The sequence below is a fragment of the Leguminivora glycinivorella genome, chromosome Z (genome assembly GCF_023078275.1).
Source record: "Leguminivora glycinivorella isolate SPB_JAAS2020 chromosome Z, LegGlyc_1.1, whole genome shotgun sequence".
In the NCBI taxonomy this organism is placed as follows: Eukaryota; Metazoa; Arthropoda; class Insecta; order Lepidoptera; family Tortricidae; genus Leguminivora; species Leguminivora glycinivorella.
The window spans coordinates 24,627,157-24,644,526 of record NC_062998.1 but is presented as its reverse complement, the minus strand read 5'-3'; the positions used below and the strand labels follow the sequence as shown (position 1 = coordinate 24,644,526).

General features: G+C 37.3%; 3 protein-coding genes across 4 annotated transcripts in view; 2 read left to right on the top strand and 1 right to left on the bottom strand.

The window, feature by feature from the left end:
* The first annotated feature begins 2,228 nt into the window (after positions 1-2,228).
* Positions 2,229-6,572, top strand: LOC125241180 (circadian clock-controlled protein daywake-like). 2 transcript variants are annotated; one of them, XM_048149528.1, is made up of 6 exons: positions 2,229-2,772; positions 2,853-2,948; positions 3,060-3,207; positions 3,529-3,662; positions 4,501-4,635; positions 5,140-6,572. In XM_048149528.1, the coding sequence occupies exons 1-6, from the start codon at positions 2,664-2,666 to the stop codon at positions 5,295-5,297; spliced, it is 780 nt and encodes a 259-aa protein (XP_048005485.1). In that variant the 5' UTR covers positions 2,229-2,663; the 3' UTR covers positions 5,298-6,572. The 2 variants fall into 2 exon arrangements, with proteins under 2 accessions (XP_048005485.1, XP_048005488.1); XM_048149531.1 differs by lacking the exon at positions 4,501-4,635.
* Positions 6,573-7,651: 1,079 nt separating this feature from the next.
* Positions 7,652-8,056, bottom strand: LOC125241468. The gene has a single exon (XM_048149974.1). The coding sequence runs from the start codon at positions 7,952-7,954 to the stop codon at positions 7,727-7,729; it is 228 nt and encodes a 75-aa protein (XP_048005931.1). The 5' UTR covers positions 7,955-8,056; the 3' UTR covers positions 7,652-7,726.
* Positions 8,057-9,823: 1,767 nt separating this feature from the next.
* Positions 9,824-17,370, top strand: part of LOC125240696 (aspartate aminotransferase, cytoplasmic) — a 16,351-nt gene continuing 8,804 nt past the window's right edge. Inside the window, exons 1-4 of the mRNA XM_048148714.1 lie at positions 9,824-10,067; positions 10,496-10,603; positions 16,069-16,142; positions 16,424-16,532. Of these exons, the coding sequence (XP_048004671.1) occupies positions 9,956-10,067; positions 10,496-10,603; positions 16,069-16,142; positions 16,424-16,532 (403 nt within the window). The 5' untranslated portion in view covers positions 9,824-9,955. The remainder of the gene's footprint in view (positions 10,068-10,495; positions 10,604-16,068; positions 16,143-16,423; positions 16,533-17,370) is intronic.

Genomic DNA, 17,370 nt, shown 5'->3' with positions numbered 1-17,370 from the left:
GACTACGCGTGCGGCGGGCGGGGCGGCGGAGTACGCGGCAAGGCAAAAGCATACCAAGTACTCGAACTTGAAGCCGGTGTACGATTTTGTCCCTGTTGCGGTTGAGTCGGCTGGTCCCTGGTGCGCCGAAGCCAAGGATTTTGTGAAGGCCCTGGGTAGACGCTTGCGGGATAGGGGTTGCGATCCTAGATCGGGTTCGTACCTGGTACAACGTATATCGTTGGCTATACAGCGCGGCAACGCGGCTGGTATTTTGGGGACGTTTGTTCCGGGTACTGACCGGGTTGGGATATAAGGTTTTTATTAAGGGTATTGTGTTTGCCTTTTTTTTTTTTTGTGTGCTTGAGTTTTGACGATGCGTGTTGCGGATAATGTATGTTATGGTAATGTTTTATTTTGACGAAACCTTAGGTGGATGGACACTCTGTTATATGACGAAGCCTGCGCTGTGGATCTAAACGTATGTATTTTTTAATGATTTCTTTTGTTCAATAATGCTCTTTAAAACATACGACATTATTAATTTAGTTCAAGATATCTTTACCGACGTTCTTATATTACAGTTTATACCACATGCGTCTTAAAATCTCACTATATATATATATATATATATATATATATATATATATATATGTATGTATCACACGTGTACTTGTCTTAAATTATTTATTATTAAAAAACCATTATGGATTGTTTAGAAACGTTTGACGCACACACGCGTTTTGCGATGACCCTTAATTTACGGCAAGTCATATAAATTAGCTGTTAATAAGAGTGTAGTGGCTTCGTACGCACTAAGGGGCACAGTCGGTAAAATCATTAGAGGCCAGCTATAATTTTAATTCTACACCAACAAATTGTAACTAGACTAATATCTATTGTAAAATCGTGTTTTAATTAATTATTATGAGTTGTATTAATGAGAATGAGTATGTGTCTACGCCCTGCCAATTCTAACTGTAATTGTGTACGGTGAATTATTGATTATACTATTAGTTTTAAATAAACTGAAGCAGCACTTATAAATTTGTTATATTATTTATTATGTTAATTGTAATTATTAAAAACAAAGTAAAGTAGGGAAATTATGGAGGTATTATAATTTTTTACTTTATTTGATGCTCTAGATTTTTAACTGCGTTATTTTTCGATTAACTCAATTGATTTGGAACCTAACCCATGGCGAATATATTCTAAAATTTACTTTTTGCCTTAAATTGATGTTTGTAATAAACGGGAACTAATTAAAATACTACTTCCTAATATATTTATTACTTCATGCTTTTACATCTAACAGTAAAAGGAATACGCCAAGGATACTCGTCATTAACCTTTAAGCGGGCGCGTGGTGTCCAATTGACCGCACACAACACATTTTTGTTCCAAGTACTTGTACTTCTTATGGCATGAACTTGCTATTCCTAATAGCTTGTCTTTGTTTAATTGTTCTTAAAATAAACTGCTTACGTCCCTTCCTGGAACCCCCTGTGGGGCACAATTTGTAATTGTTTTAATGTCGGCGCAGACGTCGAAAGAACGCCACGCGCCAGTCGTTTAAAAGGCGACGCGCGACGCACAACGCGAGGTATTCTTGTTTACAATATCATTCAATAAAGCTTGTAATCGAATCGAAAGTAAGTGAATCTTCGACCTGAATGCTGCATACGACCTGCATTAGTGAATCTAACCAACTAAAAAGAAAAAAAGTGCGTACTAGTGTTTTTTATTATAAAAATGACTCGTCGGCCGTTATGTGATAGTGCAATACTGGCGCAAATCGAACAAGAAGATAATGTTGTAAAGGTGTGAACTGTGCTCTAAAAAAAAAGCGGCAATCCAAGACTCAATGCACACCATGCCTCACGCTACATTTATTTGCAAATTTGCAATATTATCTTGACGAAAAAATTGATTCTGAAGAAAACTAGACCTAGGTTGATAAATATTTTGATGTGAATTATTTGATCTCGTAAAGCCAAATTAATTTGTTATTTTTACTTATTTGCTTTTTATTGCTGTGGCTAATGATGACGGACAAATATATTTTATAGAATTTTATTTAGAGGTGTTGTGTCGCCAAAGTTACTCTCTAATTCGAAGAAAATTCGAGGTGCCCATGTAATTTAATTTTATTATTAGTTTTCATCCAAGTTTCAGTTTTTTTTTAACATATTGTGTCCTTATAGTATTATAAATGTATCTATGTACAAAAAAGAAATAAGTATTAATTAATTTGTGTTTTAAATCGCTAAAATATCCCATTGGTCTTTAAGGTTACGCGCGACCGCTGCCATTATAAATGGCCGCGCGCCCGCTTGAAGGTTAATAATAATCGCGATGGACCGCGGTCGTTCCACAGAACCCGGATCCGGAAAATATCGAGCTACCGGAATATAAATGTATTAATTCTAGCCTGTTCTAGTGCTTGCAGTAATCACGTTTTTGTGGAAGCGGTTCGAGGATCAAACCGCGTGTACTGACACGCGACTATTAAAAATAAATTAATAATTCACATGAATGCGACCGCAACAGTCTTAAGGGCAGACACGAAAACGAGTTCATGCCAAGTTAATCGAATGTTAATGACCATGCGCCGCAAATAATAGTGTTTAGTAAAGATACAAATTGAGGTGGTCAGTGCTGCTTTCTTCATTTGATCCGAGATGTATTACCGGGTCGGCCTTGTGTTATTATTCGCCGCTTGTTCCATCCCGGACTGTTCCGCCGACCCCTTGACGCCTAAACAGGAACAAGAAATAATAAAATATATCGGTGAGTCGGTCTTTAATGAGGGCTTTGTATTGAGTTGTTTATAATGGCCTGGGCAATAAGTAGCTGTTTCATTTTCCCAGAAAACCAGATAAATCATATAGATGTCCACGATGAAGATAGCCTCAATAAAGCTCTATACAAGTTGTCGGATTTGTTTAAGCCTTACATGAAGCACGGTGAGTAGGTACTTTTTAAGTTTTTAAACGTCATCTAATATTAAAATACATATATCAAATTATCTACTCATTATGGTACTAAAATTTGTTAAAGTCTTCGTTAATTTTCAGGCATAAAATTATGGAATATTCCTGTATTGGATCCGTTATTTTTGAAGACAGTTAAGATAACACAAAACGAGGGTGGTAATAATTTCAAAGCCGAATTTAATTCTGTATGGGTTTATGGTTTATCCGACTATTCGATCGAATACATTCGGTAAGTCAATTGTGCATTATTTTCATTTTTTTGACAACCATTTGAGTAGAGTCGTGAAATGTATGGGGTCCAATACATTTCCCGACTCTTCTCTTTCCGGACAGACTCTACCCAAAAACCTGCGCAAAAATCTGTTATTAAAAAAAAACAAATTAGAAGTATCCAATTGAATCCTGGAAAGAAACGAGGCCATGCTAGCCATTGCATTTGCGATCTCGTTTATCTATCTATGTTAATTAAGTATATATTACACATAATAATCATTAAATATTGTATTTACAATGCATATCTATAAATAATACCGACGTGTTTGTGTTTCAGGGCACATCCCGCGAAGTACTCTTTTGAAATGAAGCTGAAATTTCCAGATTTAAAAATGCTAGGGAATTACGATATAGATGGCAAATTGCTTATCCTGGAATTGAAAGATCATGGCCCTTTTACCGCGAATCTGAGTAAGTGTTATAATTATGCTAAAAAGTATTATAAAAGTTTAAAGCATGCGTATTGTGGACGTTGTATACTTAGCACCTATTTTTACATATTTATTATAGATAAGAATGCACAATATGCACATCGTAGCTCAATATCTGACCGACTGAAGAATAAGTTATATTTTAACAGCAAAAAATAATGCATTACGACCCCCGTTTCCTTCGCAATGCTTGCATTAAGCAAGGAACACACTACGCGGACGTCCGTCGTGAATCGACCGCGGACGGGAATCTGGACAATGGAAATACACATAACCGTGCAAACTATCGGTCGACGGACGCGGACGTGGCCTTGAGCGCACGGACGTCCGATCGAAATCTGGCTCTCTGGATGTTTTGTTCCGTGCACAGTTGCACACTGATAGGTCGCGGTCGCGGTCGTTTTACGACGGACGTCCGCGTAGTGTGTTCCTAGCTTTAGTTACAAGTACGTACACGTACACAACGCGTGGAGCTATCTCGCAGGTGCTCGCAGAGAGTTGAAAACGTAATGCAGCAGAAATGAGCGGGTTGACAAATTGGGCAGAGATAAACAGTTCAAGACGTGGGAACTCTGACCCAATACTTATTCACTTTGTCAGGAGTCGTCAACTCGTCATGAAACCACGGCTGTCATGAACTAGATACCTAATATTGTTCAGACTATGTATTGTACCTAATCATCCTGAATTGGATGCAGTTTAGTAGAAAGATAAGTTGTACTCGTATTACCCGTATTACTACAGGCTGACGCTGTAGTGGTTGCAATCCAGTAGCGACGGAAGCACCGTGGTTAATATTTAACATTGATCATTTCCAGCTGGTGTGGACGCCATTGTGGAAAATAAATTCACTGTCAAGAACGGCCATCTTCTTCTTTCGGACTCTAAAACAGATTTTGCTGTCAAGAGTTTGAAATTTCATTTGGAGAATTTGCTCAAAGGCTCCCCAGTCGGTATGTATGAATACTCTTGGAATACATAGCAAAGTTTGGGCATTATAAGGAATTCTTTTTATCGGACAGTCAATTTATTTGCGAGATCACATCGAAAAATAAAAATAAAAATACGCTAAATAGGTTGTTGACTTACTTGAATAGGTACCTATCCTATATCAAAGCCTGGATTCCGACTGCTTAAAGCAAAACAACAGTAACTCGTGTCGATTTAAAACACTCCCTTTCGGTCGTGTTTTAATTTATCGCCACTCGTTTCGGACTTCCTTTCTTCCGCACTTGTATCGTAATGTATTATTTTATGTAGACAGCAATAAGTCCAGATTTGTGCCGCTTGAAAGGCTCATATTCATTTTTTTTAAGGGGACGGAAACATCTGGGCAAAAACTGGTACAATGATCCCACTTCAATTTGAAACTCGTTGGTAAATTCACTGGGAGCAAAAGCAAAAGGAACTGGTAAGTGTAAGAACCCAACTTCACAGGTATTTTCGTTTGTTCTCAGGCGCGTCTATCAACGAATCTCTGAACCGAAACGTGGACGATCTAGTCCGCGACCTGAAACCGGCTTTTGTGCGAGAAATCAACCGCATCATCGTGCGCACCTTGAACAGGAGTGTGGAGAACCTGCCTTTAGCTAAGTGGCAAGCGGCCATTAAGTGAACTTTCCTATACAAATGCACGATGTAATATTGTATTTGTATAAAATGTTAGTGTTCTTTTAGTCGATTCACGACGCCATGTTACCCTACTTTTGTATCGGTTATTAATTATTGTAAGGGCTAGCTCACACCGGATTGGTATCGGCCGGCAGCGGTGAGCAGTGGGTGGCCGCCTCCTATCCTATTGCCGCCGGCGGCCGCTGCAATGATAATATTAAACTTTATCTACATATTTAAAAAGACAAACAGGACCGCGCGGCGCTGCTAGTCTCGCCGCCGCCAAGAAACGCGTCGCCGCGCGACCTGTTTCATTCAGTCAAGTGATACTGGTCTTTTTAAATGTAGTGTGCTCGCCGCGTCGCTGACGGCCTGCCATTCTGGTGTGAATTGACCCTTAAAACATATTGGTTGTACAGTTTGGGTCAACAGGTAATAAAATCCGTCTTCGTGTGACAGAGCCAGGTGCTCAGTTTCGCCACGGAACGTCAACGACTTTGAATCACTTTTTAACTTATTAGTGCGATAGTGATAATTTCGTGTTTGTTCACTACAAATCGTAAAAAATTGACACGTTGGGTACGCACCTGGTTACCACAGAAATCAAATATCAATATAATGTTAATTGTATGAAAGTAAATAAATAATTAAAGAATCCAAAGAATTAAAAAATCTTTCATATCATGCTATTCATTCTCATTATCCCGGTCCACACAGAGCTAGGTACGACGTGAGGCAATGTGCTCACTTGGCAAGCAAGCTATGTAGACGTGCCTCTGCTGAGGTATGCGCGTTTTTTACTCGGCCATTGGATGTATGCCGCGTGAGCACATTGACTCACTCTGTGTGGACCCGGTATTATTATTATCCTCCTGGATCCTGGTGCCCTCGTTCGAGTACATAAGGTTTAAACTTTTACAATAATAAAAGAAAGTTCTAAATTCAAAAGCACAAATTTTTGCAAGGGATCCAGGGGGCTAAAGTATGTTTCAGTATAGGTACCTCCACCAATAGCATATTCAGATTTTTGGGCTTCAATGACATTCCGTAATTTGTGAGTAAAGAAAGGGAAGGGAAGGGATAGGGATGTAATATAATCTCTTTAGCCCCACCCATCAGTTTATATTCAAGGTAGAATACATAACTTTAATGGACATTTCCTTAGTTCAGTAAAGAAATAAAAGTACCTATATTATATTGACAGCTAAGCAACACAGGATGCCTAGAGCCAGATTTATCCAACATAGAACTTTATTGCCTTTTCCACATAGATTCATAGTTTTTTGTTATACAAGGGGGCAAAGTTGTATTTTAACGCCAAGTGTGGAGTTGAAAAACGAGCAAGTAAAAGGATTCTATAGTTGAACCACGAGCGAAGCGAGTGGTTCGAGAATAGAATCCTGAACTTGCGAGTTTTTTAACACACGAGAAGTAAAATACATTTGCACCCGTGTGTAACACAAAACTTTTCCTCTCACTATAGCGAGGAAAGTACAACGCAAAAAATGCGTTTACCACTGCTTCCAGTAGTTCCACTGTAAATCATCTTTATTACTAGATTCAACTACTTTTATCAATTTTAAAGCAGTTAATTTGACTTTATTCAAGGTCAAATTACTTTACTCACTAGTGGATAAAATGCGTTTTTACCCTCTGGTATTAAAGGACAAAACACGTGTTTCCGAGCTAGTGAGGGGAAAATATCTTACCTTGCTTTTCTACCCACCTACTTAGTGAAAAGCTGTGCCTTGGCTAGGATATTCCTGTTCATTACAAGCAATCAAAGTATTATTATGTAAAAGTCTGGATCTATATGTATTTGTTTTACCAGTGGCTCAGTTGCTGTTTAATTTTATAAGAGATATTTTTTATGTTACAAGACTTGCAAGGGTACCATATTATTGAATGCATGACACATTAACTAACAGACAAAAAATGGCGAACTATGTCAGAAACCAGACGTTATCTATAACCGCCCGCTTGTATGGTGACTACCCACCCAGCGCGTTGTCTGGCATCTGAGCAAAGTTCACGTCACGAGTGCCTTCCAACAGAGCTCTTGGTTGTGAAAGTGTTAAAGTTGATATTTATATCTAATTAACCATTAACTAAACGTCATATACAAAGAAAATATCTATGAGAAAATAGTTTGATTTGATCTAAGATTTTTTATGCTAATTATTGGCAAGGAACTACTCTTAGATATTATTGGCAGGAGATCAAACGGATTTGGTGCATATCCTACCTTCTTGTGGTGATACAACCCAACTTTCCATCAAATTATTTTGAACAGCTGTCGTCGCAAACACTTTCCTTATTTTTCTTGGGTTTGAGCATTATTGTTGTAAATAAAAACAATTTTTAACTGAATGAAACTTTATTACATAATTGCAGCTAGTCCATCACTATTGTGTTCGCGTAGTCCTGCCACACTCAATCTTTGCGAATTAATTTAGCTTTGGGGTCATCAGGTCTCATTACCACGTAGGTACTCTTGTATCTTCTGTTATCCCCGTCGTTTTTCACGTAATTATAACATCCTATCGTAGCCAAACCCACTCCTACTAAGGCCACACCAGTAGTAGCCAAAATCTCTGGAATCTCGTTCCATCCCTGCTGAAGAAGTTGTCCAAGAGAACGTCTTGATGCAGCAGCAGCCATTAGTGATGTTGTTCGTCCAATTTACCTCAATTTACGTAAATTGCTTGAACAATAAGCCCGAGAGCTCCTCTTTCTATAAACTGTCAAATGAACCATAAGCAATTCGATCATAACCTATTTTTATTGACATTGACATCAAGGGGTCGTTTAGAAATGAGTAAATAATGAGAAAGGTAAGCTAAATAATGTACCCATGAATAAAGCATATACGCTTTGCTACTAAACAAATTTTATTAATGTAGCAGCTTCTATTCATTCTGTTAATCCTGATGAAGGCTGGCGTCCACTTCGTCGAATCGAGTCTTCTATACATTTGCTATGAACGGTGAATTCTATTCTAGACGCAGTTTGATAGCAGCTAACAAACGACCGCACCGCACTGCAAAGTTATACAAATTTCATGGTTGCGGAGCGGTCGTTTATAAGCTGGAAGTGATTTGAAATATTGTATAATTTCAGAAGAAAGCGTGGCGATTTCCGGGATTACGCATGTAGAGATCCAATGCTCTTTGAACGCAAACAGGTGATGATAAGAAAGACTCTTTGTACTTAAAAAAACCAAATTTACTAAATAAATGTCACTAAAAGTCATGACTTTGTCAGTATTAAAATTGGCTATACATACGGTCATTTAATTTTTTACGTTAAATTATCATCACATTACTTAACAATGCCAATGCCTAAAGAAATAGGGCCTCAAGTGAAATTTTCGAAAGGTCTAATGGGGCTTTTCAAAAGAGGGTGGTGGGAGATACCGGAAATAATGGGCACTACGGTTTTAGCATTTGTGGGTATTGGCTTCGCCGTTGCTGGTGTTTTAAATTATATAAAAAACGATGGTGCTAACACGGAATACAAGAAAATGTACACCATAATACGACCTGGAGATCCTAGAGAGTGTCGTCTCAAAAATCCAGTGTATACGAAATTTGATTGTTAACGTTTTAGTTATTATTATCATATAATAAATAGTTAATTATTTTCTAAGCCTTTTTACTTTAATACAATCATCAACCTTTTAAAAAAAGTACCATAATAAACTATGACGACAGACAAACATTCTCCTTGCGTACAGTGCAGTCATTCTGATATAATATTTTTAAAGTTTGACCAGAAGTATATGATTACGGGCCATGTTGCGGAATAAGTGTAAGGCAGGCAGTCTGAAAAATTCATAATCTTAAAAAAGATTTGTATGATGCAAACTGACTCTTTATTTTGTATTTTTTCTAAAGGGAGCAAAGTTGTCGTTTAAGCTAGGAACATACTACGCGGACGTCCGTCATAAATCGACCGCGACCGCGACCGATCAGTGTGCACAGTACATATGTATACCTCAATGGTGTGCACGGAACAAAACATCCAGCGAGCCAGATTTCGATCGGACGTCCATGCGCTCAAGGCCACGTCCATGTCCGTCGACCGATAGTTTGCACGGTTAAATGTATATTCATTGTCCAGATCCCCGTCCGCGGTCGATTTACGACGGACGTCCGCGTAGTATGTTCCTAGCTTTAACCGCACGTGCCCGATTGATACCTGAGCTAGAGAAAGATTCCAATATTTAACCGCAAGCGTAGTGAGACGCGCAGGTTAAATTTTTTTGAAGCGACCGTTCTTCCATCTCAGTGACCGCCAACGGTGGAGGGCGCTTCAGCTACTTTACAGATGTTAAATAATTACTGTATGTAAATATGATGTAAACCTAATGTAAAAGGTGCACGGTGGACTTTGCGGTGGATTATTACAATTTCAGCGTGACATATATTCTATAAAACGTTTGGTTTTAGAACGGCCCCTTTCAGGTGCCATTCAGTCACATTTGACATATTTGACATAAATGACATTGATAAAGGTCAATTGATAAGAATTACACAATTTTGCAATTTATGCCTTGAATTAAACAGCCAGTACCAGTAGTCAGTCCTGCTTCGGATTTGCATCACCGGGGGTCTCGGTGGCTACGCGTGCTAGATATATCTTAAATAAAAGATACTAAACATGAGTTCCCGTTTCGAAGTTGTCGAACAGGGGCCACCTATCGAGGTTTTTCAGAAGAATAAGTTGTTTATTGACGACACGTTTCAAAACAAGGTGAACTTGACTATAGGCGGTACGTAAGGAAGATGTGCACTATTATTTTAAAATAAAATGTTACAATAGGAACTCAATGTATATAGGCATGGTAACTAAGATTTATTTATAAAAGAGCCGGTGCTTAAGGCAAGTAGGTGAAAGGCAACTGACGTAATAACTAAAGATTGAATTATTAGTACCACAGCACGTTGTTATGCAATAAAAAAATATCATCTTTTTAACATAATTATTGTGTAAATGGTACATAAAATTGAAAATCAGGTCCCATATTGGAACTTAATATTTGCCACAAGATCTGATGTTAGATAGTTAACTCCTCTGTCCCGATACCAGTGTGTTGTATAGTCATATTGTATCCAAACTTAATGATCCTAAAAACCAAAGCTTTAGAGAAGTTGTGTTATTTTAGTAGTTGTGTTATATGTTAGTGACTTCTGTTTTCAGCATATAGGGATGAAAATGGAAAACCATGGGTACTCCCTGTTGTACGCAAAGTGGAAAAACAGATGGCAGCCGACGAGACCCTGTTGCATGAATACCTGCCTGTGCTTGGTGAGTTTTTGTACCTACTAATGAGCATACATCGGGGTTTTGGGAGCGGGAATGAATTCGTGTATTTGTAACTCTGTTAATAGTCATTTGAATTACTGAAATATATATTTAACTATGTAACTGGCTCCAAATGTACCTAGAAATGTTAGAGTAATGTTTATCTTTTATTGTTTTCACCATTTTTGGCCTAGTGTAAATCATTCCCGCTCCTAAAACCCCGATGTATGCTAATGAGTCATGATGTTTAATTAGACTCATCCTGCCCAGTTTTATTCCATCCATTTAGTACCAGGTACAAGTTTGTGGAGTGAAATGTTCTCTGGGACTAATGAAACAGTTTTGGAAACATGCCAAATGCTGGATATTTTTTTAAGTTCTACTAATAGTCTGTGCCTATAATGCTATGCAAAAGAACAGTATAACCCACCACCATGAAGTATTTGGATACATAAATTATTTTATTATTTAGTATGCTATCAGGGGCGGCTCACTCCGCGATTCCATCGCCGCGCTACAAGTACATGCGGGCGGCCGCGAGTTCGCGGCCTAATCAGGGGTGGCTCGCATTCTCACGGAACGCTTGTTCGCACTTTCTATTGTTACTATACGTCGCGAGTTTTTTGAAAGGTTCACACGCGATATCCGCGTGTGGAATGGCTAATAACGCTTAGTTAAACCACAGAATATATAGTAGTACAAGTACAGAAGGCTCACTCCTTTGATGTTCCCAAAACGCCGCCATTCTTAATTCTTACCTACATTAACAAACGGGCCGCACGCGTGCAGACGACATTGAATTCTATTGCACCGCGCGAAAGTCGTCGCCACTGAATGGGCCGCGAACTCGCGGCCGCTGGCACGTACTTGTAGCGCGGCGAAAGGACCGCGGAGTGAGTCGCCCCTGGTTAAACAATCATTATGAATAAAATAGGACAATCTTACACAGATCTACTATTGATTATGTCATTTATGGCCCACGGAAACATTCAATCAGGCTTGTGACGTTGGGATTTAGACAAAAATATATAAATACTGTATATACCTAAAAAGTACCCAAGACTTGAATATAATAGCATAACATTTTATCTGAGTATTAATTTTTTTTAATACATAGGCAACCCTAAGCGTCCGACGCTGCGCACGTGCGGCTCGTTTCTTTGTAATCATTAACCGACTTCAAAAAAGGAGGAGGTTCTCAATTCGACTGAATGTTTTTTTTTTTTATTATTTTTTTGTATGTATGTTACTCGATATCTCCGAGAATCGTGGACCGATTTTCAAAATTTTTTTTTTGATCGAACCGGTATAACCCCGAGATGGTCCCATTGGCACCAAGTCAGGGTCTGATGATGGGATCCTGGAGAAATCGAGGGAACTCTTCAAATGTTATAGGCACATGTAATGTTTTTAGTATATTTTTCAAAGGTACACCAGTATTTACGTCTGATGGTAATAATTTTATGTGGCTGAGCTGATGATGGAAGGTCAACTCCTCAATGGTTAGGAGTTTAAGGATAATTATTTCACTACTGTACATGTATTCGGACTGATACATATAATATCACTAGGAACCACTAAAAATCAACTGAGCTGATGATGGAAGGTCAACTCCTCAATGGTTAGGAGTTAAAGGATAATTCTTTCACTACTGTACATGTATTCGGACTGATACATATAATATCACTAGGAACCACTAAAAATCAACAAATAAATAAACTTTTTAACAAAAAATAAAACCGCCTTCAAAAATAAGCGCGTTACAAAACACGGAGAAACTAAAAAGCCAAAAATAATAAACCTTTCAATTCAGATTTCTTATCGTATTGCAATAAGCTAAACATCCAAATTATAAACAATTCAATTATTTTTGGAGTCGGTACCAGCCTGTGTATGGTTGGGTGGGTCAAACAGGCAATAGCAAGGCGACGAACAGGTCTGGTACCGACTACAAAAATAATTGATTTGTTTATAATTTGGATGTTTAGCTTATTGCAATACGATAAGAAATCTGAATTGAAAGGTTTATTATTTTTGGCTTTTTAGTTTCTCCGTGTTTTGTAACGCGCTTATTTTTGAAGGCGGTTTTATTTTTTGTTAAAAAGTTTATTTTTTTGTAGGTATTTAAAAAGGCGGCATTTCGTGAACTTCAAAGCAGTGGGCCTTCTGTACTTGTACTATTATATATTCTGTGATGCTATTAAGCTCAGAGATAACATTCACTGACTTCGGTTGAACTGCTATGTTAGAATCTCAAGTATGCTCATAACAACATAGTTGCTCTTTTATTGAGTTACAGACATTGAATGACTCTTGATCATAATAGGCGAAACGACTAAAAAAAAAACTAATTAGTCCGTCACTTAGATTATCAAAGAATTTTTGACACATATTTTTCTTTTTTCTCGTAAACGAAAAAATTACGACGGTACAGTGCGTTGAAGTTTCGCGTGACGTCACGCCTATGTACAATTTTTATTTAGAAGTGACGCCACAAGCCCCCACTCCGGAACTTTGATGCTCTATATCTTTGTGTTTTTTCATGAATAAGAAAAAGCAAAAAATGTGTTCAGTATTTTTGGACGATTTAACTGACGGACTAAACAGAATGCCATTTTTTTTATGTAGTCGTCATCCCTATTAATACTAGGTAAATGTGTATGTAGATACTTATTAGGTACTAAAAGAAAAAAAAATGTGCAAAGCTAAAATTTTTGATGACCGGTCTGGCTCAGTTGTTAGTGACCCTGCCTGCTGACTCGCATTCCTGGGTTTGAATCCCGGTAAGGGAATTTAGTTCTGTGATGAGCACGGATATTTGTTCCTGAGTCATGGATGTTTTCTATCTATATAAGTATTTGTATATTATATACATATAACAGTATATTGTTGTCTGAGTACCCACAATACAAGCCTTCTTGAGCTTACCGTGGGGCTCAGTCAATCTGTGTAAAAATGACCTCTAATATTTATTTATTATTTATTAAAATTCATCATGGTTGACTGGTAGAGAATGCCCCAAGGCGTTAAGTCCGCCATTTGTACTCTTTTTTTTTTGTAAATTTGTGCAATAAAGTTTAAATAAATAAATCATGCATGTCAAATCGAAAATATAGTTCTAATTTAGTTCAGTCCAATATGACATCATATTTATTTATTTATTACCTATTTAGGTACATACTCGTATAGTATGAATTTTCTGAGATGAACTTTTCGCTTTAGCCGTAATCTGTTAAACAAAGGCCTTTGTTTCTATTATTCCCGGCGGCTAGCTCCCGTTTCCACAGCACGTGCTAAAGTCTCAGTGTAGTTAAAAAGCAACTATCATGATAGCAATAAGGTTCAAATTTATTAAACAGTTTGCAGTATGCAGGTTACTTTTTTTGAAGATGACAAAACGTGTTATCTCCGAAAGGTCTTTTTATGGATTTGAACCTTATTACTATCATGATAGTTGCTTTTTAACTACACTGATACTATACCACGTGCCGTTTATACGGGAGCTAGCCGCCGTTAATAGAAACAAAGGCCTTTGTTTAACAGATTACGGCTAAAGCGAAAAGTTCATCTCAGAAAATTATATGTCCCATTTAATTTTTAACCATGGTAAGCAGGACTGTTGTACAGAACAGGGTTTTATCTTCAAAATGACAGTAATTTTTCAAAAGCCTAGTTTTTCAGCATTGAAAAACCTGTATCATACACAGACACATTTCCAGGTACAGGTAATCAAGATTAAGAAAACCTCTTTCCTTCCTTTTTTCATAATAACAAAGACATATAGTATAACTCCGTATAGACAGATGAAGTCTAAGAAAAAAACGTACCTCAGTGCCATACAGAAAAAGGTACGGTGGCCTAGATGGCATTACACCTTTGGGGTACGCTCAGCTAGATGGCGCTAATATTAATATTTGACATTTTAACACATATCAAGCTAAGAATACGGGCCAAATTGTCAAAACTGAGGTTCAAAAGTTCTAAGCCTGTGTCAAGAGATGGCAGTCTATGCACTGTGATTACACATTTTACTTCGACAGTAACTCTCTATAATACTCTATCCTCTTTGATAATATTTAACTTTTGAAATTCTTTGTGTGCTTGTATCCTCTTCATATACATTTTACTTGAAATCATTACGAATCCAATGAGCCTCACATGATTTTTTCTATTATTTACCGTTTTGATTTTTTTATATTATCACTCAAACCTACCTACTTTTATGCCTTTCTAGCAACAACCAAGCAAGGCCACTAAAATTGTAAGTCATGAGTCATGATAAGTAATTTAGGTGACAGTTTCATAATATACCTATGCACTAAACAATAATAAAATACAAGAATGCCACCTGCCACAAGGGACATCTGGTGGTGGATGGTGAACAAGAGTTTCTCTCCTTTTGACTAGTGTAATTAGAATTAGGTATCTATATGTGACTGCAAAACTATTTGTGGCATATGTTTTATGAAATTAAGTAAAAGTACTTATATGTGAATATTATTGTATTGTAGTTCTCTGATATCCTATCGTATCTTATGTGAAATGTCAAGGAAAAAGATAAGTGGAGCTTGATGCCATAATTAATATAATTATATAAATAAATAAATAAATAAATATAAATATTGGGGGACACCTTACACAGATCAACTTATATAACAGTCACGTGGGGACTCCTCTTTTTAAACAAAGTTATAAACAAGAATGCCATGAACATCATATATCGATAAGACTTCATCATTATTAGTTATTAACACTTCAGAATTACGGTTATGTAATACTGTTGTCTTGGCCATGGTAATTAAAGATAACACAACTATGTATAATCAAACCGTGTTGATAATGAGAAAACCATAAACATAAATGATGTACTCTACTTATATTTTAAGACAGACTGTTACTGTTGTGATTGCGATAAAACACTGATATAATAATAATATGTGATGCAATAGGTAATATCTTGAGATATTTTCACACCCATGTGTGTACGTTTCGTCGTTTGCGTCAACGAGTACATATAACACACGGGTCTTATTGCGTAGAAGTTCCGTACATAGAAGAATGTTTTCAATTTCAGTCTACATAACATCATACACCGTGTTTTTTAAAACTTCCTATTAATTCTGTTATCGTTCGACTCATTAAGAGATTTTTAATACATACAAACATTTAGTTTTTTCATATATAATAAATAAATTCTTAAGTGTGAGAGAACTTTACATATAACATAAAAGTTAGTGTCAAGTACCCGACTGCAAAAGTCAAAATAAATAACATTAGAAAGTACTAAATAAAAGTCATGGTACCTACTCATGATACTGTTGTTTCCATAATGCTCAATAACAGTAAGAGTTAAGACACTGGTGTCTTAGAAAAAATAATGACTTCTGAAACTCGGTAAATGGTCTGCTAGAAGTTTTTTTGTTTAATCACGTCTCCGATTTCACCCTGTATAATATTTTAATGCACAGGTTTGGACCAATTCTCCAACGCCTCCGTGTCCATGCTGCTGGGCGAAGACAACCCTGTGATTGCCAGTGGACGCGTGAGTCTATTGTTTTATTTAAAGTACCTATAGTCCTATACCTACCTAGAGAATCGTTTGGCCTTGGTGGATAATTGAGAGAACTACGTATAGAGCTACAAGCAAGTAATATTTTAACGCACTATACACATTCTCTGTTCAGCGCTCCCATATGGGTCACGCTAAGTCATATTAAAAAGCCGTAAGGAACCGTGCAGTTCGGACCGGGACAGTGTAGGCCCGTGTTTGGGAACATGTCGCGAAGTAAGTGTTAAGTATATTATAGTTGTGTTGTTGTGCAGGCTTTTGGCGTGCAAGTGTTGTCGGGTACCGGCGGGTTACGCGTGGGCGCCGAGTTCCTGCGCCGCCATCTCAACTACAACACCTTCTACTACTCGCAGCCTACCTGGGGTAAATATCTATTAGTATCCATAGGTACTTACCAAACTTCGTCTGGCTATAAAACATCTGAAATTACCGCCAAGTTTTTAGTGCGGGGTCTGCAAAAATTACTTAGATTCTCAAACTAAATTTAATAAGTAGTTTTATTGCGGATCCTACACTAAATACTAGGTAGTAAATTCAAATTGTGACGCTTGTAGCACTTTTCTATTTTTAAATAAAAATGTCATTATCATCATTCCGGCTGTCAGATATATGAGCACGAAATAAATTTTGCTAAAATATTAAATATATTTTCAACGTATTTTGTGGCAATTTTATTGCCGTATTGGTATCTTGATTTTCAGTAATCGTAATTAATGATATTATGTCACCTACATCAACGATAGTACAGCCGACCAAAACTGCACTGAGAGAAATTTGCATTGTGAATTTAACAAGTTCGACTTGTTGCGGTTTATCCATTTGAATCAGCCAAACGTATGTTTAAAACAATATGTGTCTGGTTGTTTTTATAAAATCGACTTGTTGATTCAAATATATTGCCGATTCAAATGACAAGTAGCTTGTTGTTTGAACCAAAGAGCACGTAGGCGCTATTTTAACCAAAAAACTTGTTGAACGAACATGAAAACTGGTTGTATTTTCTCTCAGTGTGTGGTTTACCACCCTACGGTTCAAGTTCGTTTGAACGTCATGATACAACAAGGGCGATTTCCGTTTGCAATAATATTCTATCAGTGACAATTGCTCTGTCTATATATGATGTGATGTGAAGCGATCGTTAGAGTTCACAGAAACTTTTGTCAAAACTGGTAGAGCACTTTCTTAGCCCACTGTACAACCC

Excerpts from the sequence above, each read along its gene's own strand:
- LOC125241180 (XM_048149528.1), top strand. The coding sequence starts at position 2,664 with ATGTATTACCGGGTCGGCCTTGTGTTATTATTCGCCGCTTGTTCCATC. Across the intron at positions 2,773-2,852 it reads AGAAATAATAAAATATATCG|AAAACCAGATAAATCATATA; the intron begins GTGAGTCGGTCT and ends TCATTTTCCCAG. Across the intron at positions 3,663-4,500 it reads CCCTTTTACCGCGAATCTGA|CTGGTGTGGACGCCATTGTG; the intron begins GTAAGTGTTATA and ends GATCATTTCCAG.
- LOC125241468 (XM_048149974.1), bottom strand. The coding sequence starts at position 7,954 with ATGGCTGCTGCTGCATCAAGACGTTCTCTTGGACAACTTCTTCAGCAG.